Source organism: Neophocaena asiaeorientalis, unplaced genomic scaffold (assembly GCF_003031525.2).
Source record: "Neophocaena asiaeorientalis asiaeorientalis breed wild unplaced genomic scaffold, Neophocaena_asiaeorientalis_V1.1 scaffold126, whole genome shotgun sequence".
Taxonomy (NCBI): Eukaryota; Metazoa; Chordata; class Mammalia; order Artiodactyla; family Phocoenidae; genus Neophocaena; species Neophocaena asiaeorientalis.
This window is the reverse complement of record NW_020174565.1, coordinates 1154857-1175028: the sequence shown is the minus strand read 5'-3', so window position 1 is coordinate 1175028 and position 20172 is coordinate 1154857. Positions and strand designations below refer to the sequence as shown.

The 20172-nt window shown below is 41.9% G+C and overlaps 1 protein-coding gene across 3 annotated transcripts in view; it reads left to right on the top strand.

Annotated features, from left to right (window-relative positions):
- Window positions 1–20172, top strand: part of GAREM1 (GRB2 associated regulator of MAPK1 subtype 1) — a 201224-nt gene that overhangs the window by 128302 nt on the left and 52750 nt on the right. For all 3 annotated transcript variants that reach the window (XM_024757966.1, XM_024757967.1, XM_024757965.1), the window contains exon 3: window positions 18338–18468. In XM_024757966.1, the coding sequence (XP_024613734.1) occupies window positions 18338–18468 (131 nt within the window). The remainder of the gene's footprint in view (window positions 1–18337; window positions 18469–20172) is intronic.

The following is a 20172-nucleotide window of genomic DNA, read 5'->3' as shown; positions in this document are numbered from 1 at the left end:
ATTTATTTTATTGAAGTATAGTTGATTTACAGTGTGTTAATTTCTACTGTACAGCAAAGTGATTCAGTTATACATATATACACATTCTTTTTCATATTCTTTTCCATTATGGTTTATCACAGGATATTGAATATAGTTCCCTGTGCTTTACAAGGATCCACTATGTTTTTAAAATCCATTCTTGTTTTACTGTGTGTTCATATGCTCTCCCAAGAATGGGCAGCAAAAATCATGCTGCTCTGAGCATCCTCATGCATTCTCCTCATGCTCTTGTTTGAACATTTCTTGGGGATATGAACCCAGGAGTGGAATTGCCGGCTTAGAAGTATGTAGAATTAATTTTACTACCTGGTGCCAGATCGCTCTCCAGAATGGCTGCCCCAGCCTCACTCCCATCACAGTCTAACAGGATTCGTTACCCACATCAGGAATTCACCGTTTTTGTCTAATGAATGTGAAGTAATAGCTCTTAATTTGCATTTATTTGACTATTCAGCTTCTTGTCACCTGCTTGATACTTTTTATTTTTTTTTTCCCCTGCCTCCTGCTCTTTAGGATAGCCTTCTTAGTAAATTGTCGGTTCATTTTCTGGCCTACCATTGTGTTAGTGGTGGTGTCTTTTTTGGTGATTTGCAGCATTACATTGACCAGGTCAGATATCAGTCTCTTTTCAGTTTTGGGCTTCGCAAGCATCATCTGTTCCATCACCGCTCTGCCAACTTTTCCCATGAAATCCTTTACTGAACAGAAATCCTTAATTTTAATGTAATGTAATCGTTACTTGGCCCTATAGTTTCTGCTTCTGAAGTCCTTCCTTGCCTGTAGGTGATGTCAGGTAGGGATTCATTTTTAGTTTTTCTCTGCACAGTGAGCCAGTTTTACCACACCGAAGTCTGAATATCTTTTCCAGTTATCTTTGTCACATAATATAATGATGTCTTCCATTTCCCTAACTCTCTCGAAATTCATTCATTCCACAAAAGTGTTTGTATAAGTTGAAATGACTGAGAAGGCTAGAAGAATAAGCTGCCTCTCACTGACTAGTAAGAATAACACTCACGAAAACAATGTCAGCACACCCTTATTCTGGCCTTGGAAAGTTTCAGCTGGACTCCAGGTGGAAATAGAGTGTAATTGCTGAAAGAAGCTATCTGTTGACATTGTCTATTCTACGTACAGGGAGTTGATAATAGCAACCCGCGTGAACTCAGGTCCTGTCTCACTGTATCCTATAGTGATTAGGTTTATCAACCATCTAATCATTTCAGATTTATGAATTATTTACAGGGCACGCTAAACATGCTACCCTAAATTATTCACATCTTAAAAACTGGATAGGCTTCCCTAGTGGCACAGTGGTTGAGAATCTGCCTGCCAATGCAGGGGACACAGGTTCGAGCCCTGGTCCGGGAAGATCTCACATGCCACGGAGCAACTAAGCCTGTGCGCCACAGCTACTGAGCCTGCGCTCGAGAGCCCGAGAGCCACAACTACTGAAGCCCGCTTGCCTAGAGCCCGTGCTCCACAACAAGAGAAACCACAGCAATGAGAAGCCCTTGCACCACAACGAAGAATAGCCCCCACTCACCACAACTAGAGAAAGCCCACGCGCAGCAACAAAGACCCAACGCAGCCAAAAATAAATTAATTAAATAAATTAAAAAAAAAAAACTGGATAGGCGTTGGAAAAATTCAAATGTATGTAAATGAGAGAGAAGGAAACACAGAGACTTGTACTTTTTTTTCCCAGTAATCTCTGAGTGTCTGAAATATCCTTAGCACTCTGCACGCTGCCTTGAACAGAGTACTAAGTAAATAAATCATATGCTTTGAACTGTTATATTAGTTTGACTAATAGTTAAAATAGGGAGGGAAAATGAACTCAGCCCTTATTTTCAGTTCTCTTATTGAATCCAGGCAATAAGAAAACAGTATTTATCATCTTACTATTAATCGAATGCATACTGCTCTTTGCTGAATATTCTTGTACATACATGGCCTAATTTAATCTTTGCAACAATCCCATGAAGTAGGTGTCAGTTTCAAGTATTGCAATTCCTGTTTGTTTTCTTTGATACTGGTTTTCTTCACTATAAGCTGTCATCACCTTAGTATAGTGAATTTTCTATATATATTTGCATATATATATATTTTGTATATATTTGCAAGGCCAAATGCTGCACTTTCATCCCTCTTCCTAGGAGCCAAATATTAATGAAGACAGTGTTAAGCCTCTGTATCAACATGGATATAATCTACCAATTTTTTGATGATTACTCCTAATTTGACAGATTATTAGCCATCATTTCCATTCAGCATCTATATGGGTTCTCAAATGTTATAAATTCTTACAGTCGCCTTCTAACATTCCTGGCACGTTAAATGTTTTTGGTTTTTATTTTTAAAGAAATAAAATTCTACAACCAGAAAAGGAAAAAGTCAAATCCCCTTAGCACAGTTTCAGAAATCACAGTCACTGACTCACCCCTTATTGTTCTTTTTAAATTTCCCCCAGAGATTTAGGTTTATTAAAAGCCTGATCTTACATTAGAAACAAGAGTATTTTTATTTAAATGTATCTCTGTGCCCTGACAAAGTCACTCCTCTCTGTAAGAGTCCTTCTTCTCTCCAGCCTTGTTTATCCCATCAGACATTCCTGCCAGAAGCAGCCCTGTTTACATAACTGCCCTCATTGGATGGAATATTTTACTGAGCGCAGCCCTGCACTCACACCACAGCCTGTTTAACATGGAACAGGGACAGACCTGAAAGGCACTAGAGAATGCTCAGTGAGCTCGATCTGCAGCGAATAAAAGTGGAGGCATTTGGATGAAAATGAAGCTTTGCGAAAAGGGAGCAAGTGCAGGGACGTGTTGTCAGCAAAGACCAAAGCAAACCAAAGAGGAGAGAGTAGTTCTCTGGTGAAGGGGTGGAGGGGGAAACCTTCCGATGGTTCTGGAGTGTCGGACATAGGTATGTATTTACTGTTTGAAAGCATGCCATTCATGAAACCCTTGAACAGAAATGGAGCCCTAGGTCTCAGAGCCACAGCATGGCTATTGCTTCTCCATTTTTTAATTAAAAGGAAAAGATTTAACAGGAACGAAGGGCTCTTTGTCCTGTAGGGCCTTTTCCTTTTACTAGAGTTTCTGTTTTTTTACTGCAATTTTGACTGATTTCTAATAAGCGTAGGACTCTCATCCACAGCACTGTGGTCACAAACGTATTAGAGTAGTTGTATTTTGAGTGTGAGACATTCTAACTGGAATTGCTCTGCGTTGAGCAGAGGGTACGGTAGGCAGCTTGTCGTAGAGAAGATAAAATTGGCCATCTCCCATGCTTTGTCTTTCTGTCCCAGAACCAGGTGGCCGTGCTCCACCCTGAATCCACATCTTCAGCATTTCTTTCTCCTCTCTTCCTCCCAGCTACCTGGCTACCAATTGTGCCACTTCTTTAAATTTAGAACGCTTCTTAATGGCTCCTCTTCTGGAGTTTTGCCCAGATTAATATAAGAAGGAGCTAACACTGTTCTCCTAACCAGTACCACATTCCAAAGAGTATCGTGATTACATTCCTTTTCATTCGTGACAGGTACATCTTTGTCTCATTTGACTTCGCTCTGATGTTCATTGAGCCCTTATCATGTGCCCCTCATCAAGTGAAGCCCTGTATGTAAGTGTAATCATCCCAATAGCTGATGTTATGTTAGTGTTACTGCCCTTGCATTATGGACCTAGGAGACACACGGAGGTGTAGAAGGTCATGACTTAACCAAAGTTGCCCAGTGGGAGGGAGAGCCAGGATTTCAGCTCCAGAAGTTCATATGCTTAACTGCTGTGTGAAGATGTAGAGGCAAAATGATAACCAATGAGTACGTGCTAAGCCATGAGAACAGAGCATGCCTGGCTCCAGGAGTGCCATACCTCAGCTCTGCTCTTGTATCGACTGCAAGCCTTTAAAGAGTTGCCTTGTTGGTGTGTGTGTGTGTATATATGTATATGTGTATGTATTTATATATACACATACGTACTCTTTATTTCAGAGTAGTTTTAGTTCCAGAGCAAAATTAAAGGGGAAGGTACAGAGATTTCCCATATACCCCCTTCCCCTACACAGACACAGCCTCCCCCATATCACCATCCCCCACCAGAGTGGTACCTTTGTTAAAACTGATGAACCTCCATGGACACATCATTATCACCCAAAGGCCGTAGTTTACATAACAGTTCACTTTTGGTGTTGCACATTGTGTGTGTTCAGACAACTGTATAATGACATGTATCCACCATTATAGAATCATACACAGTAGTTCCACTGCCTTAAAAATCCTCTGTTCTCTGCCTACTCATCTCTCCCTCTCCACTAATCCCTGAAAACCACTGACTTTTTTACTGTCTCCATAGTTTTGCCTTTTCCAGAGTGTCATATAGTTGGAATGATACAGTCTGGAGCCTTTTCAAATTGGCTTCTTTTTCTTAGTAATAAGCATTCAAGTTTCCTCTACATCTTTTTTATGGCTTGATTGCCTCGCTTTTTGTAGCTAAAGAATTCGGTGAAAATGTACCCCTAACCCTTACAGAAATGCGATTTAGGACCTCTACAGTATGTTTTCACTGAGTGTCTCTGCTAGCTTTTCCATCTTTAAGTCCATGCACTAAGCCAAGGTGGGTGTTAAAATTTGATGATTCTCCCCACCCCCCTTTGATTATGCCGAGTATGCTCTACATCAGAGTTTTAAGAAACCATTCGTGTTTCTCTACATGGAGTTTTAATCAGTTCAGTTTTGGCCTGAAGGTTCAAAACTAAATCCCTTATAATCGAGGCACTTTTTTTCCTAATGAAAACCACAGCTTGAGCAGCTGCTTGTATTATTGTCTCTCCTCTGTGGTCCCACTGGTGTGTGGGAGTTTACTGTTGGGCTGTGGAAAAGGGAGCAAATGAGAATCCAAGAAAGGGGTCATGTTTCAATAGAGGAAGAATGGTGGAATGTTAAAATCCTTGAGTGTTTTCCTCACCCTCCCCACACTTTGGACATGCAGTTTGGCTCTCTTTTTCCTTTTTAAATACTTCCATAAGGCATGGAAGAGAAGCATATATCATGTGAACCATAGTATTGAAAACTCTTAGACCTCAACTTTGATTCTATACAGAATACCTTCATTTTTGCCTGTAGTTGTAAAATGACAACATAGCTTTGAAGTCTGTCTGTGTCGTGTACGTCCATATTTTGTCCATCTGCGTTGGTGGGGTCTTCCTCTCCTTTGTCTGGGTTGAAATTGTGTTTATCTGTGTGTAATTTTTTTTCTTGCATCAATTTCTGTCTCATTTTCTTTTTTAAATTTGTTTCCATATCTCCTTTTCGCCTCATTTTCCCTGCTTCCCATTTTCCCTTAACCTTTGTTTTCCCCTTCATTTTTTTGTACTGTGTGATTTTTAAGCTCTACAAATAAAAATTGAAGTTTTACTTTTGCTCTTTGTAACTTTTTATGTAACTCTTTAATGTAGATAAATAGATCATTTTCTATTTCTCCAAAAGGATCCTACCTCAAATAAAATTGCTTTTTACTTATTAGAACCTTGATTTTTTTTTTAATGTGGGTTTTTGATCCTTAATAGAAGCAGCTGCTTCATCCCAGCGACTAGTTCCAGTGCTAGAGATTAGAAAGAGTCGCTGGGTTCTGTTTCCACCGAATGGGTGAATTATTGGTGACACTGTGTACCTTCTATGCTCCAGTCACCCTAAGTTACCCAGAAGTGAAGATAGGTTTTATCATGTAACCAGTTGCCAGGGTCATTGTGGGGATTAAACAGGACCATCTGAATAGCCCTCCACACTATCAAAGAAGAACTCGTTGCATATGTAAATAGTAAATGACCCTTCTTCCTACTAACTTCGGGGAATTTTTTCAGTAACCTACAAGGCACAGTCAGCTCCTCTCTCTGTCAACCTCATCCCGAGGAGGGAGGTATTAGTGGCTTGGGGAAGCAGCACAGTAAAAGTGGGCTTAGGATGAGAACGCACGAGTGACCGTCCTGGGCTCGCTATTGACTTGCTGTGACCAAAGACATATTCCTTAATCTCTGCCAGCTTCAGTTTCCTCGTGGGTAAAGTCTCTAATAATCCCCGCCCACCACTGTGGATTGTTGAGTGAGGTAATGTGTGTGTGAACACCTTTCGATTGAAAGCAGGCTCTCGGTGGAGTCATCCTGACATGGCTCCAGTCCAGAGGCTCAGACTCCTTTTTCTTTTGTTATTTTGTCTTTCCACATCCTATCGAGTCTCTTTCTTAAGAAGCTGGTCACTTGGTATGCGATTCTCTCTTCTAATTCTTTGTCAGTGCTGCCATTTAACATGTTCTGGCCTTCAGAGTCAGGCAAGACCTACCATCATCCATTACCACGTTTAGATGGAATACCTGTGGTAGAGGCCAGAAGTAGAGGGAGCTCGGCTATGTCCAGGCAGAAGGCTGTCAGCAGTGTAGGTCTTAAATGAGCTTGCTCATAAGCTTAGGCTAAAAGCTGTAAACGAAGGCCTCCCACTTAAAGTCATCCTTTCAATTTGAGGGAAAAGGAAGCACCCCAAGAGGCTAGACTTCCCACCTAAATTTCTCAAATATTTCCTGATATCTGCCCACTCACATGGCATCACGTCAGTCAGTATTGTGTTAAGCCCTGTTCAAACCACAGCCACTCCCTCCTGTCTCGTAGAAACCCAGGGTAGTCCCTGGGTTAGAGGAGACATTTTTATTTGAGTGAATCATTAAAAACTATTAATAACTAGGTGCATTTACATTTTTTAAAAAATCCAGATTTTCCTGCCTCTGGAAATCAGCAGGTGCTGGAGCTCTGAGGTGGCCATCTCCACCTTTTTACTAATTTTACTAATTTACAGCTTCTCTGGTCATGTAAATATTTGATTTTGGTACTCTGTAAAAAATACATACATACTATATATATTTACATACACACATATATATGTATTTCTCCTACTCTGAACGCCTGTTCTTCAAAGCAGGCATTTAGTAAGTTTCTAGTATGGACTCAAATTGAGCTGTCAGAGAAGCAGAAGACATGATTCCTGCTGTCAGGGTGCTTGTGGTCTAAGAGAACAATACAAAAACAGGTGAAATAAGTAGGGAATAGTTCAACAAACTTCGGTGATAAATACGAACAAAGATCAGCATGGGCTGAGGTTGTGAGGGAGAGCTTCATGGATGACATTGGACTTGAGCTCATACTTAAATTCATTCCCTCATTCAGCTGTTATTTATTAAGTACCTGCTATGTGTCTTGCACAGTATTGGGAACCGGGAATAAATAGGTGATTGACACACCCCCTGCTTTCTTTAGAGAGTTTACTGTTTAGTTTACAAAGACATGTAAACAAATGAGAATGATAAAATTTACGTGCTTCGATAAAGATCTGTAGACAATGAGATCACACAAGAGTGCGGCCAGGTATATACCTGAGCTAAGAAGATTTTTGATAGAGTAGGTGAAGCGTGAATTGGTTTTGGATGAATAGCTTGGCCAAACCTGGGAATAGAGAAAAGGCATTCCAGATCTTGAGTTCAGTATAAGGAGAAGTATAATTCACTGTGGATGGATCTAGATGGATTTTAGCATAATGAGAGGAAAGTAAGGGTCAGATCTTGGAGGGCCTATATATTCTCTACAAAGTTAAATTTTACAGGAGGTGGAAGGCCTCCAAAGTCTTTTAATCAGAGGGTAGAAGGGCATACCCCCCCGCCCCCAGTCTGTCCTCCACTACCTCCACCCTGCCCCTCCCCAGAGGCTGACCAGTAGGGCCAAATCAGCAGACTCTCATGCCCTTTGATTTCCAGCTAAGTTCAGCCATTGGATAGATAGACCCAGCAGGAGATGGGCGGGGCAAGGGAGGAAGCTGGTCAAGGTCTTTATATTCTCCAGCTTCATGGCTCCCTTGAAGGACAGCCTGGGAACAGCTGCTTCTCCCCTTCTCAGGGCAACCTTATTTACATAACGTTCTCCTTCCTGTAACTAGTCCCTCCCCCTGGCACCACAGGCCTATGATGGTGACCTCTTCTCTGATACTGTCCCTAGCTTCTCACTCTGCTTCCCCTGCATCCCACCCACACCGTTATCAGAGACCCTGTTGTAAATAAATCCTCTGCAAATTATCCTCATTTAAAATATGATTCAACTTTAATTTTAAGCACTAGTGGAAAGAATAGTTTTCTGGAATGGAAGTCAAGGGGTAAAGCAATCAACTGGTAAAACTGGCCAAAGCGAGACATGTTGTAGTTTGTTCAAGAAAGGGAATGGGGGCTTCCCTGGTGGCGCAGTGGTTGAGAGTCCGCCTGCCGATGCAGGGGACGCGGGTTCATGTCCCGGTCCGGGAGGATCCCACGTGCCGCGAAGCGGCTGGGCCCGTGAGCCATGGCCGCTGGGCCTGCGCATCCAGAGCCTGTGCTCCGCAACGGGAGAGGCCACAGCAGTAAGAGGCCCGCGTATCGCAAAAAAAAAAAAAAAAAGAAAGAAAGGGAATGGAGTTGAATTGACACCAGTTGAACGTGAGGGATTAGGGAAAGGGAGGGGTTATGGATGACCACCCCGGGTTCTGACTTGGGTGGCTGCTTGATTCAGAAAGTAGAAAGATGAGTTCAGTTTTGTACGTGTTGATTTTTTTTTTTTTTTTTTTGGCTGTGTTGGGTCTTCACTGCTGCGCGTGGGCTTTCTTTAGTTGCGGCGAGCGGGGGCTACTCTTAGTTGCAGTGCGCGGGCTTCTCATTACGGTGGCTTCTCATTGCGGAGCATGGGCTCTAGGCACGCGGGCTTCAGTAGTTGCAGCACGCGGGCTCAGTAGTTGTGGTTCATGGGCTCTAGAGCACAGGCTCAGTAGTTGTGGTGCACGGGCACGTGGGCTCAGTAGTTGTGGCTCACGGGCTCTAGAGCACAGGCTTAGTAGTTGTGGCACATGGGCTTAGTTGCTCCACGCCATGTGGGATCTTCCCGGACCAGGGATCGAACCTGTGTCCCCTGCATTGGCAGGCAGATTCTCAGCCACTGCGCCACCAGGGAAGCCCCGCATGTGTTGATTTTGAGAGAGATCTTTGTGGAAGAAGTGTTGGAGATATGCACCAGGTATTGGGTAGACCAATGTGGAATTCAGGAGAGATCTGGCTGGAGGGAATGTTGCTGTGCTGTCAGCTTATAGGGGGTCCTTGAAGCCAAGGTGATAGAGGGGGTCCCCCAGGAGAGCTGAGAGAGTGGGAGGCCCACAGATGGATACTAGAGGTTTCGGCTCTCGTTTCGTTTTATTTACACACAGAAAGTCAGCCACTGGGCTGAAGGGAAGGCGAACGGTAAAACCAGAGCTGTGAAAGGAGATTTACCGCAGGCCGTGCTCATCACCAGGCGTGATAGGGACCAGGGAGGCATGAATCATGGGGAGCCCCACCTTCCCAGTAGCACAGGACTTACTTCTCACTGCCTGTTGACCATAACTTCCCAGCCAGTAGCAAATGGGACAGAACTGAATTTGACCACCTCTGACTCTTTCTGTTATCTCTACGCATCTCAGCATTGTTGCTGTCTCTTCTTAATTAGCAAAATTTATTTCCATTTTTCATTTCTGACAAGTGACCTTTTTTCCCTCTGAGTAAAGGAGAGTGTGTGGTCCTACTGTCTGTTCAGCATCATACAGGTGCTCGAAACTTAGATGCCTCACGTAGGACTTTGGGCCTCTTAGCTGTCTGTGCTTAATGTATCATCTCTATTGAGGTGAATCACTGTGATTATCTTGAGGGACACACCCCAAAAAATGGATATTTTCCAGATGAGAGTTATTCCCTGTCAGCAGATTAATTATGTAATATAGTTTTAGAAGCACATCATGAAAACAGTGCAATAATAGTACCAATCTTTGCTTTTTACATATTACCTTCAATTTCTTTAACCTGTCATGGAGGATCCTGGTGTTGGATTCGTTCCTGGGAATTTCAGGGTCCTGCTGAGAGAACAGCTCTCACAATGGAGATGGTTTATGAAATTAACAAAACTGTTGAAAGACAATGCAGTTTCCTCCCTCTCTGGGAACAGGGTTTTGACAGTAACGTCTCAGAACAGATGTTTCAGCGATCTCCAAATGTTTTCATTTGGTGGCACAAAGACTCTGTTATTCCTGAAATGGTCTGTTAAAAAAATTAGTTCCTCCATGTGGGGATTGTGAGAAGATGTGTTGTATAAATTGATTTCACATTTTGTCAGGAAACCGGCTCTTAACTCTTTAAATTGGCTCCAGGATTTGACTCTGACAAGTTCCAACTTCCAGGCTACAGCAGTCACGGAACAGAGCAACACAATGGCTCAGCATCTTTCCCAGAAAACTTCAACTTGACTCATCTGAGAGGGTCCTATTCTTTTATAGGAGAATAGAAGCCATAAGATACAGTGAGAGGAGGTGGGCACGTTTGCTTTTCATTTGCATTATTCTCCTGATACAATCCTCATGAGCAGCTTAACACATCTTGATTTTAGACTCGTATTTAAAGGGAAAGCTGCCATTCTAAGATGAACCGGCCTAGGGTGTAGTTTCATTCAACTACCTTACAAGAGACCTCAGGATAACTACTTAGGTGTGCTGGTCATTTTCACTTCTGATGTCTGATGTCTTTCATTTCTTGATGTCTCCCTGCAGGACAGAGGTCAGCAAACTGTGTGGCCTCAGGGCCAGATCTGACCTGCTGCTTGTTTTTGTAAAGTTTGATTGGAACACAGATGTTGTAATTCGTTTACATATCGTCTGTGGCTGCTTTTGAGATACTTCGGGGGAGTTGAATAGTTGTTAACAGAGGCCATTTAGCCCACAAAACCTAAAATATTTACAGAACAAGTTTGCCAACCCCTGAAATAGGAAGTTGCATATATCCCATGACCTGGTATTTAAAACATTACATTAAAACATTTGATATATTTAGATTTTAAAGGTATTTGTGGGGTGTAAGAAGTATAAAATATTTATTTGGTTTTAGACCATTAAACATATGACAAGAAAATGTTTAAAATAATAATATATGTACACAAAGAAACATGCACTAAAATCTTACAGGACAATATAAAGAAACTATATGGAAAAGAGGAGACAGAAGTTAATGGATGATATTGGATATTCAATAAACAGTTAAAAGAATGAATGAGAGGAATCAGTTTTTTTGATGTACAGTATGTTCAGATGTGAAAACATTTGGTCATATTTAGCTGCTACTTTGTTTTTATTCTTATTCTTTCATCTGTGTATGTTCATCACTCCCAGAATAGATTCTTGTCAGTGCTCCCACGCGCGTGCTTCTGAGGTCTTCCTGTCCATCTTTCCTGAGATGACAAACACAGGTGAGACGAGAAGGTTAGAATTCATACAGCTTTACTATTGACATCACAGACACACCAGATAGGATTATTCATTTGGTTCATATGCCAGAATATATTTGAGGCTGCTAACAGTAAGAGATCTCAGACACAAGAGAAAAATAACTAAAGAATGCTTGAAGAACGAGAACCCAAATTGAAAGAGAAGAAAAACGGTGTTAAGGGGATAGAGGTGCTTTATATCAAGAAACCCAGGCTCTGTTCTTTGAACCAGAATATCAGCGATCACGGCAAACAGAGCAAGGAAAAGAAAATATAAGCGTTCTGAAGCTGGTATTTCATGAGATGAAACATCCTATTTTATCAGGAGGTATTCCATCACATGATCTTTTTTACGGACATGAACAGTATCTGCAGTTTTAAGAGAAGGCAGAGACGTTCTGTACCCACATGGATATAGCAACCACTAGCCACATGGGCTTTTGAGTGCTTGTAATGAGGGTAGTGTGAACAGAGGTGTGCCGCAAGTGTAAAACCTACGTGGGATTTAAAAGACTTAAAGTGGAAAAACTTTAATTAATGATTCTTATATTGAATTCAGATGTATTGGTTTAGATAGAACCATATTATTAAAATAAATTTCACGTCTTTTTACTTTTTTAACGTGGCCATCATAAAACACATAATCGCATGTGTGGCTTGCATCGTATTTCTGTGAGGCAGCACTATTCTGTAGGGTGATGTCTCATTTGATGTGAAAGTGTTAGGATTTGGTGACACATCCTTGACTTGTGAATGTCTTTCTGAAGGGACAGAATGGAATTTAGTATAGGCATGTAGCTTTCGGGTAATCTGTTAGCTCAGAGATTGTGGTCTACAGACCACTTGGCCTGCATACAGATCCTCCTGCCTTCGGAAAATTTTTCTAAAATATTGATCAACATTTTAAAATAAGTTAAACTATTTCATGCTCGTGGAAAGATAATTTGTAGACTTTCATAAACTGTACTTGGTTTAGTGATGGTAGCTCGACTTGGCTTCCAAATCTACAATTTATTTTGTTATTCTGCTAACAAATTAGAAAATATAAATTACAGTTGCAGATAATTGGAAGTGTTGGCAAATATCTGATGTCTCTGTCAGATGATTCTGGGTATTCCCACCAAATGGACCCATAAATTTGAACTCTTACTCACTGGTGACTACTTTTTTCCCCTTGTGTTTTACATCCTGGTGCTGAAAGACTGTTTCATCCTGGAAGATAGTTCCAGTTGCTTATCTAATCTGTTCTTTGGTTGGATTGGTCCCTGAAAAATATGTCTTGAGGTTCTGTACCTTATTCAGATTTGAATGATTTTTAAGTACACCATTGCTTTCTTTCTCTGTTGAGTGAAAACATTCATCTGTAGTTCAGAAACAAACCTTGTGTATGGTAATGTAGTTCACCTTTTATTTATAACTTTGAAAACCTGCAGTCACTTATGCATTGCTTCATTGTTTGCTAATTCCAGGACTATATTTATTACACATTTATCAAGTACCTATCGACTTTAGACATGTTGAGTTTGGTGCTAATGGGACTTCCAAGTATAAATATCCAACAGGCCCTTAGATGTCTCTAGAAGTGAAAAGAAATGTAGACTGTGTCAAATATATTTATCATATATTTGTATAGTCGTTTGTACAAGAAAAATTCAAATGTTTACCTTCACTGATCTTCAGAGAGATGCAGATTAATACAGGAAAGAGATGCTTTTTAATATGCATCGAATTGTCTAATGGAAAAAATACTCAGTGCTGGCAAGATTGTGCCCCAACTAGGAGGCATGTAGCCTATTCATAGAAATATAAATTGGTTTTGGTATTTTGGAAAAAAATATAGCTGTGCATGGTAAACATAAGGAATTGTGTATTATTCTTTGATTTAATAGCCTCACACTAGAAAATTTATCCCTAAAATGTGAGCCAGAAGACAAAAGAAAATCTCTTTGCAGAAGAGGGAAGGGAGCCCAGAGTTGCTGAGTGGCTACTTGTGCCGAGTACTTTGCATCATCTCACTTAATCCCCACAGCAGCCCTATGAAGTGTCCCCACTTTACAGGCCAGGAAGCAACGCTCAGACGGATTAGTAATTTGCCAGCATCATAAAACGTGTACATGGCAGAGTTCCCACTTACATTAGGCACGTGCCAAACTCAGACTGACCGTGTAAGAATAGAAAAATAGCTAAGTCCATTATTAAGTGCTATGCAAGTACTGTAAGTGTCATCACGTGGGAAAATAGGAAAATACAGAAAGAAATTGTATAAAACTGTAGATAAACCAGTTATTAAAAATTTGTACATAGACTAAGTAGAATAATGACAAATGAAAAGTTTAATTTGGCAGAATTTGTTTAAATAAGTAGTATTGAGATTGCCATAATCTTTTTGATTTTTAAAAAATTTTTTTTATGAAAAAGGTACAATCCAACGTATTTTGTATTTCCAAATGTGTTATTCATCCCTCTACATTTTCTAAAAGGTACATGAGCTGTTATGTCTAGGTGCATCCTCTGTTTTCTCCTCATCACCTATCCTTTAACTCTTGAAAATTCTTCCATCAAGGTTCATCGCTAGCAAAAGCCCTACATCCTTAAACCCTCCTCTGAAATTACTTTCATTTTGTTAAAACCCAAATCTGCATATGCCCTGAAAACACTGCTTCCTTGAAGGCCTCTCAGGTGGTAGCTCTATTTTTTTTTTTGCCATAATCTTTTTGATTTTTAAAAAATATTTTTTTATGAAAAAGGTACAATCCAACGTATTTTGTATTTTCAAATGTGTTATTCATCCCTCTACATTTTCTAAAAGGTACATGAGCTGTTATGTCTAGGTGCATCCTCTGTTTTCTCCTCATCACCTATCCTTTAACTCTTGAAAATTCTTCCATCAAGGTTCATCGCTAGCAAAAGCCCTACATCCTTAAACCCTCCTCTGAAATTACTTTCATTTTGTTAAAACCCAAATCTGCATATGCCCTGAAAACACTGCTTCCTTGAAGGCCTCTCAGGTGGTAGCTCTATTTTTTTTTTTTTGCCCCAGAGTTGAGGGGATATAAGTGTCTCTATGGTCTTCATTGCTACCCTGACCTTCACTGCTCCCTAAAAACTCAGCTGTAAATCTCTTGTCATCAGACAGCATCCCCTGCTCCCCCATTGTTGGTACATTCTCTACCAAGCCTAGGATTCCTCCCTCATTTCTCCATGGTTCTCACTCCTGGCTCACTGCCGTTCTCCCCAGCATTGCTTCTCTTCTCACCCTTGGAGATTTCAGTGCTTACCTGTATGATTCATTTGATACCCCTGGCTTCTCAGTTCCTTTAGCTTCTCACCACCACAATGCTTACCTCCCATGGTCGCCCCCTCAACCACAGCACCGCCAACAACTCCATCTCTCCGTGATCTCAGTCGCATACATACCACTCTCTGACCTCTCTCCTCTGCCTGGTTCTCGAGCTTACTCCTCCAGGGCACGGAAATCAAGTCCGTCAGAACCTGCCATCCGTTGATCCCATGATTATTTTCATCCTCTTCCCTCCCTCCCAAGATGTTGGGTCCAGCTCAAGCTCCGTGAACTCCCTTGCATACATCCTGCCTGCTTTGTCCCTCTTTCACGTCTCATACTCACTTGGCAATTGGCTGAATCCAAATCTCTACCTGCTTCACCCCAGCCCCTGGGCGTCATACATTGGTTAGAGGAAAACACACAACTAGAGTGTTTGGTTTCATTTTCAAATGCTGACCATTAACCTCAAGTGGGAACTTAGGGCTGCCCACCAGACATATTATGGTATTCATTCTCACTGGATTTTTTTTTTTTTGCTCTACGTGGACCTCTCACTGTTGTGGCCTCTCCCGTTGCGGAGCACAGGCTCCGGACGCGCAGGCTCAGCGGCCATGGCTCATGGGCCCAGCCGCTCTGCGGCATGTGGGATCTTGCCGGACCGGGGCATGAACCTGTGTCCCCTGCATTGGCAGGCGGACTGTCAACCACTGCGCCACCAGGGAAGCCCTCACTGGACTTTTTACAATCTTCTCCTCTTTCCTTAACCTCCAACACCACCTCTCTCAACTTTATTCTCAACTGATGCCTTCCTTCCCACTTCTGCTGGAAATATTGAAGCAATAAGAGGGAGCTTCCCCCAGGTCCCACTGAACCTGCCACAGATGAACTCCTGTTGAAGGCCAGCTCCTCCACTCTGATGTCCCCCCATGTCCTCAAGGATGTGCTCCAGTTATCTTGCTCATCATCTGTGCGTCATTCCCATCAGCATCAAACATGCTGGTACTTCTCCCATCGTATTGAGGAAACAAAAACACTCTCTGGGCCCCATCCCACTTCCTCCCTTTAGCTACTACTCAGTGTCTCTTGTCCCCTCATCACAGAACTCCCCGAAACATCACCTGCTGTCCATTCTTGTTATTCCCAGCTCTCCTTTCTCAGGCTCTCAGGTTCAATCAAGCTTTGGCCCAGCTATTCCACTGCTCGTATCAAAATCCCCAGTTAAACACAAGCTGCTAAATCCAACAGTTCTCAGTCTCGTTTCACAGTCCTGTACACAGCATTTGATGTCACTCCCGCTTCTTCTCCTTGAGGCACTCGAATCACCTGGCTTCTAGAATGTAGCACGTCTGGATTTTTCTCTTATTTTCCTGGCCAGTCCTTAGTCTCCCAGAACTCAAACCTTGGACCTCTTCTCAGTCTACACTTGAGACCGTGGTTGTCATCATTAAAGTGTCATGCCTTTGGGCTTCCCTGGTGGCGCAGTGGTTGAGAGTCCGCCTGCCGATGCAGGGGACGCGGGTTTGTGCCCCGGTCCGGCAAGATCCCACGTGCCGCAGAGCGGCTGGGCCCATGAGCCATGGCCGCTGAGCCTGTGCGTCCGGAGCCTGTGCTCTACAACGGAAGAGGCCACAGCGGTGAGAGGCCCACGTACCTCAAAAAAAAAAAAAAAAAAGAAAAAGGTTTTCCCTGACTTGCCTACCTGGTAAGACCAATTCCCCGTACCCAAAAAAAAAAAAAAAAAAAATGTCATGGCTTTAAATATCATCCATGTTCCAGTGGCGCCCAGAGTTACTATTTCCAGCCAGACCTTTCTCCTGACACCCACACTTATGTATCCATCTAAGAGCTTTCGGGATATCTCCGTTTCTATGTCTAATAGACGGAACCTGTCCAGACTGAATTCCTGATCTCACCTCCTCATCTTACCCCTCCAGACCTGCCCATCTCAGTTAGTGGCAGCTCTGGTCCTTAGCCGCTCAGGCCACATTCCTCACTGCTTCCAAACCCCAGCTGTCTCATACCTGGATGATTGCAGGGCCCTCCTAACTGGTGTCTGGGCTTCTATGCCTGGCACCTTTACAGCGTGTCCTCAACACGGCAACTAGAATGATTCTTCTGTAACATTGGTTAAATCGCCTCTTCTGCACTTAGACACCCCCAGGTGGCTCCCCATCGCACTCAGATGAAGAACTACAGTTCTGCAAAGCTGTAGACGACCTAAACCACCTGTTATTTCTCTGACTTTCTTTCTCTTCCTTCTTAGCTTCTACTCACCCCACTCCAGCCACAGCATCCCAAAGACGCACCACCCCATCCGCCTCAGGGTTTCTGCGTAGACTGTTGCGTGTGCTTAGAGCTCTAAGAACTCACTGCCCAGCTACATCAAAGTCACTATCTCAGCCACGCCTACTCTGGCCACCCTGCACTCTCCAACCCCCTCACCCTATTTTTAATGGCACTTCTCACCTTCTGGCATATATTCTACTGATTGATTGTATTTATCCTCTGTCTCCCACTTCAGTGTAAGCTTCAGAAGGACAGAGATTTTTATCTGGTCTCTTGATTGATTTATCTCCAGCATCTAGAATAATGCCTCCACCTAGTAGATGCTTTAAAGAAAATGTGTTGAAAGTTTCCCTGTTTCTGCCTGATGCCCCGTGGACGCATGCAGAGAGAGATCTGCCTCGTGATAGCTTTTCATTCCTTTTCAAGTTTCTCAAGTGTTATATTGTAAACAGTGTTCAGAAAATGACCACTAAGAAACATGACGTCATGGACTTGACTGTATATGGTCTTTTATTTTAAACCGAAAGCAGCTCCTCTAGAATGTGGCAGCAGTATCACAAATACCAAAAACGTCCAAGCAGCATAATAGAGCCTTGACATTTTTAGGAATATGCTCAGAGTTCTTCAGAAATCCCCCAAATTATGGATACTTTCATAGTATATTCTACTCTCATGAATTTCACACATGGTAGTAAAAAGGAAAGATGGAAGCTACGTACTGCTCCAGATGCCGAGTGGCTCACTCACTGCAAGGGGGCTCCTCCCAGCGCCCGCCCCAGGCCCCTTGGTCTCAAGCCCCACGCGTGTGCCGCAGCCAAGCTATAGAATTACAAATTATAGCAGCTCCTGAGCCCTCAGCATCGCCTACGTATTGTTGAAACCAAGGATATCTGTGAAAGCTAAGGGTCCACGTATTATTTTATTTCATTGCACATTTAAAAAAACATCAGTTCCCCCAGGCCTCTCAGCCTTGGTTTTAGAATATAATGTATGGCGGGGGGGCATTATTACAACTAAACGACAATGTGACTTACTGTTACAAACAACATGAGCAACCATTTATATAACACATTAAGTTTTCAACGTCGAGTTTACATTACAAGTAAGCATCCATCAAATTTGTTATTGATCCTCTGGTAATAAACTCTGAAAGTAAGCAAAAAAAAAAATATGTTTGCTTTCATTTTTAAGCTGATTTTTAAATAAATATCCTAGTTCAAGGAAACCTTTTGCCACGGTAACTTTTTCTTTTTTTAAATGATAATGCTCAGAAAGCCTTTGACAGAGAAGAGTGGGAGTAAGGAAGGGGGATGCTGTCGCCACGGTGACAGCTGTCCAGCGTAAACATCTCATATCTCTTCCGTTTATCACATATTTCAGGGCAATTCAAGCTGCTGGAACAAGACCGAGATATAAAGGAGCCAGTGCAATATTTCAACAGTGTGGAGGAGGTGGCTAAAGCATTTCCTGAACGCGTGTACGTCATGGAGGAAATAACATTCAACGTGAAGGTAGTTCTGAAAGAACCAAAGATTTATCCTCACTAAGATAATTTAGCTTTCAGGTTGTTGTGTACACAGTAAGTGCTCATCTGTGCCTCTTAGGAGGTTCCATCTTCCTAATGAGTTGGTGTCAATGGCCAAAACTGGTCTTGTAAGAACTGTGCTGTAGCTGAGCTGACCCCCACCCCAAAGGTTACTACACTTAGTTAGCATTATCTTTGGCTAGAATAACTGTTAAGGCAGATCAAAGGTTATTTTCCTTTTTTAAAATTTGGACTTTATTCCCTAAGATGTAACCATTTTTTGGCCACATCTTCTGTGAGGCTAGATGCTCTACTTGTAAGAGCAAGCAAAAGGCATATGGTGAATCTAATACCAAACACTTATTGAGAGAAAGAGGGACTTCCAGAGCATGCCCTGACATCAGCATGTATTCATTCTGTCTATATCAGTCTACAAAGGAGGGAAAATTGATGTATCGAATGTTGCCCAATAGGTACTTATTGATCCTTGTTCGTCATAGGAAAGCTGAATACTGTTTACTGTGCTGTGTTGGTTTTGCATTCTTAAAGGGACAGTTCTGTCCCCTCCTACACAGTGAGCGAGCTCCTTGACGAGAGTCTGGTTAGAAGAGGGACTAACCAGAGAAGCGATGCCACCAACCAGGTCCAGCCTTGTTTCAGCCTGCAAACCCACTGCACTTTCTTCAGCCACATCCACGATTACACTGACTCATTTGAGAAAGTGTTCACATTGAAAGGATTTTCTGTTTAACCTCATTTCAGCAGGAAGTCCAACTGAGTCACTGTTCTCTGAATATTTCAAGATTTAGGGAGCAGATGCCGGTTTCTTGGAAATCCACTCTGTGTGAAAAACAGACTACGTGGTATCGGCCCAAGAACGCAAGTGTCTTTACAGGTGGGTCACTCCACCCACACTCCCAGGAAGCGGGGAGATGCCCAAGACAGCTTCCTTAGTGGAGAAGTGGCCCATTGAATTAGCTAAGTCATTCTTTCCCCCAGTTCTAAAACATAGCTGCCATAATCTGCTTCCTTTAGTTTTATTATTAAAATGATGTTGTATTTAGTAAAGTTCTTTACTCACCAAATTATGCTTATGTTCAGAATATTTACAATTTTTAACTCCTTCTGTGTCCCAGGCTGTGAGTCCTCAAGACAGCTTACAGCTTCTATTTGTTTACATTGAAGATTTGTGAGAAAGTGTTCATTTTTAAACTTTCCAAGATTCGTTGGCCAGAAGTTAATCAAATCTTATTTCATTAGTGTCTTGATTTGATTTAAATCTCTCCTTAAAACTTACATTTAGAATTAACTAAATGAAAAAAATTTTGTTTAGAAAACAAAGTTAATACTGCAAAACTCTCTTCTGATACATTTCGTTCGCTGATAAATGATGAGGAATCTAGCATAAAATTTTTTTATGATTTTTAAAATTTCCTCAAGTATTAAAATCCAATACTCAGTCTTTGGTGGCATATTGTTTACATGAAAGATTTTTAAAAGATGCCTCTAAGAGCTGTTTGTGAATTTGTATTGAGCCAGCAATGAATGAAAAGATAATACTGAAACTAATACATTTTGATAGGGTTTTTTTTTTCCCCACAGAATACCACGATTGGCAATATTGATTCAAATGTATATAATAGAGATATCATTTAAAAGTTTAGCACAACAATGTGAACGTACTTAACAC